The 3,475-nt window shown below is 29.2% G+C and overlaps 1 protein-coding gene across 1 annotated transcript; it reads left to right on the forward strand.

The window, feature by feature from the left end:
* Positions 1-506: 506 nt before the first annotated feature.
* HELRODRAFT_180097 (hypothetical protein) lies at positions 507-3,136 on the forward strand (the record flags this gene model as incomplete). The annotated part of the gene is made up of 4 exons (XM_009028879.1): positions 507-529; positions 674-746; positions 2,368-2,577; positions 2,978-3,136. The coding sequence occupies 4 exons, from the start codon at positions 507-509 to the stop codon at positions 3,134-3,136; spliced, it is 465 nt and encodes a 154-aa protein (XP_009027127.1).
* Between the last annotated feature and the right edge of the window lie 339 nt (positions 3,137-3,475).

The following is a 3,475-nucleotide window of genomic DNA, read 5'->3' on the forward strand; positions in this document are numbered from 1 at the left end:
TAGGCAAATAAATTAAAATAAATCAAAAAATTAAACTAAAACATTTGAATTAAAATATTGTTGTTTTTCAAAATTAACTTTGTTTTTAGTAATATAAAAATGATAACTGATTAATTAATTTTGACCAACTGGAAATCAATCAATCAATTTGAAATCACTTCTGGGTAACTGGCTTCTCGACTTAACATCCAACGACAAAATAGAGCAATTATCATCAAATTTCATAACATGATGGTTTGAAACATTTTGCTATATCATTGCTACATTTAAATAAACATTCTTTCAAATTGTAAAACAAATTTCATAGTAATTATAAATTTTTTTTTTCAGAACACTATGAATTTTGTAAGTTTGGTTGGGTTTTACTTATAGGCTAATTTTTAAACGTTAAATACATTAAAGATATAATCATATAAAAATGATCATTTTATTTCTAATGAAAAACTTGTAACATAAAGGACGATAAAAGTTAAACATATTTAATACCCGGAGCGAGACAAACAGAAATGTACAAAAGGTCATTCAGGAGGTAATTTGATGCAACCAAAAATTACGTAGAAATGTAACAATGCCTTTCCATCCATCAGCTTCAACCATTCAACGAAAGAAACTTCAAAAATTTGGTCCACAAATATGAAAAGCAGACCACAAATTTATTTTGACGGAAACCCAGCGTTTCTTATGAAAATGTGTCAAGACATGATACTCCAAAATACAGTGCCATCTACACGATGGATGGATGTGAGGTTAATAAAAATAAAAACTTTGCTTTTTTTGGCAGGCACATACGCAATTTCAAAAACAACTGCACACACAAAATGTTTGTATGTTTGATAGTTTTGTTAATTTTTTTTAATGAAAAAATAACTTGTGACCAACAGACATCAAATTAAAAACTTCAAAATGTAATGTTGACTCTTAATTTTATTTAACAATCAGCGATGTGATTTGGTTTTAAAGAACAAATATTATTTAAATTGCTGACTAAATAAACTTGTAAATTATTTGAAGCATTTCTTTACAGATATTGATCCTATTAAATTGCATGGTTAATTGTATTAAATAAGTTAAGCTATCAGCAAGAACTCTTTACAAAAATTACTAGTTTACCAAATTAATGAACCATTAAATATTTGAAAGGTATAATTTGTACTTTCTTTTTTTTTTCTCATTTATTATTAACTATAATCTGGAAATTTCAAGGATTTCATGCACACAAACAAACACATACATATGTGTCTTAAGCATATCATTAAGAAGTTGTTTATTCGATGCTTGCCATAGTATTATATATTGTGTATTGTACGCAAGCAAGCAGCTAGGTCGGAGAAAAGTTTTTTCATGTTGCAGATGCAACATGAAAAATTTTCATTTGTTTTTTTTTTTTATTTCGGCATACACAGCCGCCATGCAGGGCGCTCACACGCAGCAGTGCTTATTTTAGACCGGCCTGAGTTCTGTGTTTCTCGCTGGGATCGTTTGTTTTCATTATCATTTCTCTGATCATACGCTTGTTTGTTTGCAGTTTGGGATATTAAAATTAATTTATGCGCTAATAATAACAACAATTAATTTTTATCTGATTTTTTAAAATTTATTTTTAATTTGTTGGCGATTATTATTATAAAGTCTAAAGAAAAAAACCGTTCAGCCGGAGCGATGAGTATCAAATTGTACGTTTCAAGAACATCAGGGAATTATCATGTTCGTATTTATTCGTTGGAGTACCATGATAGCATTTATTAATTGGAGTATCATGATGGTATTTATTCGTTAGAGTATCATGATGGTATTTATTCGTTAGAGTATCATGATGGTATTTATTCATTGATGTATCATATTAAATCATTGGAGCATTTTGGAAGTATCTATTGAGATATCTTAAAAATGTTTTTTTCACTTGGACTAATTAAACTTGATTAATGTAGTTGTTTTACTTTTTATGCTTATTGTCATGTTAATAAATGTAACGATGATTAATTTGTCACACGGCCTAAATTTGGGAAAGATAGCAATAATAATTAAATCAAATTGCACCAAGTTAATTTCTCAATGAAAGCTTGTAAGATGTTATTTGGATAAATTACATATTTTTATTATAATAATAACTATTCTTATTATTAATATTATTACATTCAAATACGAGAAGAATTTTGAAATAAACAACAAAATTTTCAGCGTATAATTTTTATTATATGAAAATTCAATTTGAGTTATTTTATAAAATTTTCTTTTTTGAAAAATATTTTAGTTCTAGTCGGAATTTCAATTTGAATCTCAGCCACATTTGTAAATATTACACCCGTCTATACTTTTAGTTATGATTCATTGGAAATTAATTAAGCCATTAAACGTTCATTTTGGCAGATGAAGAAAGAGCAGGACTACATAAGGAGGGTTCTGGAAAGCAAGCGGATCAAATATGAAGAGGTGGACCTCGCAGACCCCAACCACCAGCACGAGAAGAACAATCTCTACCAATTTCTCAGCTCCCTGGCGCCAGCATCTCAGGACAGTCCCGACAACCACAGCAGAAACCTTCCTCCCCAACTTTTCAGTGGCAACTCGTACAGAGGAGTCAGACTTAATTTATTTTTTTTACTAATTTTTTTTTACTTTAAATGTAAATTAATGAATATAAAAATATAAAACGTAAATTTATTGTTTAAACCTATTTAATTGTTCAATAAATTGTTTGCCTTTATAAATTTTGAAACTCGGTTTTTTCTTCACACACTTCATCTTCAATCCCCCATATTCCCATTTACAACATCCCGTCAATAGTTTTTGGATAACAAAATTTGAATGATATTTTGGTACTTCGTTTCAACTATAATCACAAAAAATTACTTAACTGATAATTAATTGACAATTTATTTATTAGTAGTTTATAGTTAATTTAAAAAGCATTCATAACTAATTCATAGTTATTTTAGAATTCATTCACAATTCATTTATAATTGATACTTTCTTGAAGGACTTCAACAAATTTTTCGAGGCAGTCGAGAGTGAACGTTTGTACGGACACCTCTGCCTGGAGATTCCCGAGTTTGAAGTTGAATACTTCAGGACGCAACGACAACAACAACAACAACAACAACAACAACAACAACATCATCATCAACAACAGCAGTAACAACAACAACAACATCAACAACAACAACATCAAAACAATAACAACAACAACAACATCAACAACAGCAGTAGCAACAACAACATAACCATTACATTAACAACATGACGAGCACTAACGACATTATCTTCGCTAGCAATCAACAACATTGATTTTGAAAAAAATAAACAACTGCAAACTACAAATTTCATATCTGCGAAAGTAAACAAACGGAGAGTAAGGTTGCTTGGTGGCAGCACGAAATACAATAACATTCAAATCTAACAATTGGATAGCAATCCAAAAATTCAAAAAGAAGAACAAACATTCACAAATTGAGATTATTTTCATTTTTCTCGTCCT

This window comes from Helobdella robusta (assembly GCF_000326865.2).
Source record: "Helobdella robusta unplaced genomic scaffold HELROscaffold_59, whole genome shotgun sequence".
NCBI classification, from domain to species: domain Eukaryota; kingdom Metazoa; phylum Annelida; class Clitellata; order Rhynchobdellida; family Glossiphoniidae; genus Helobdella; species Helobdella robusta.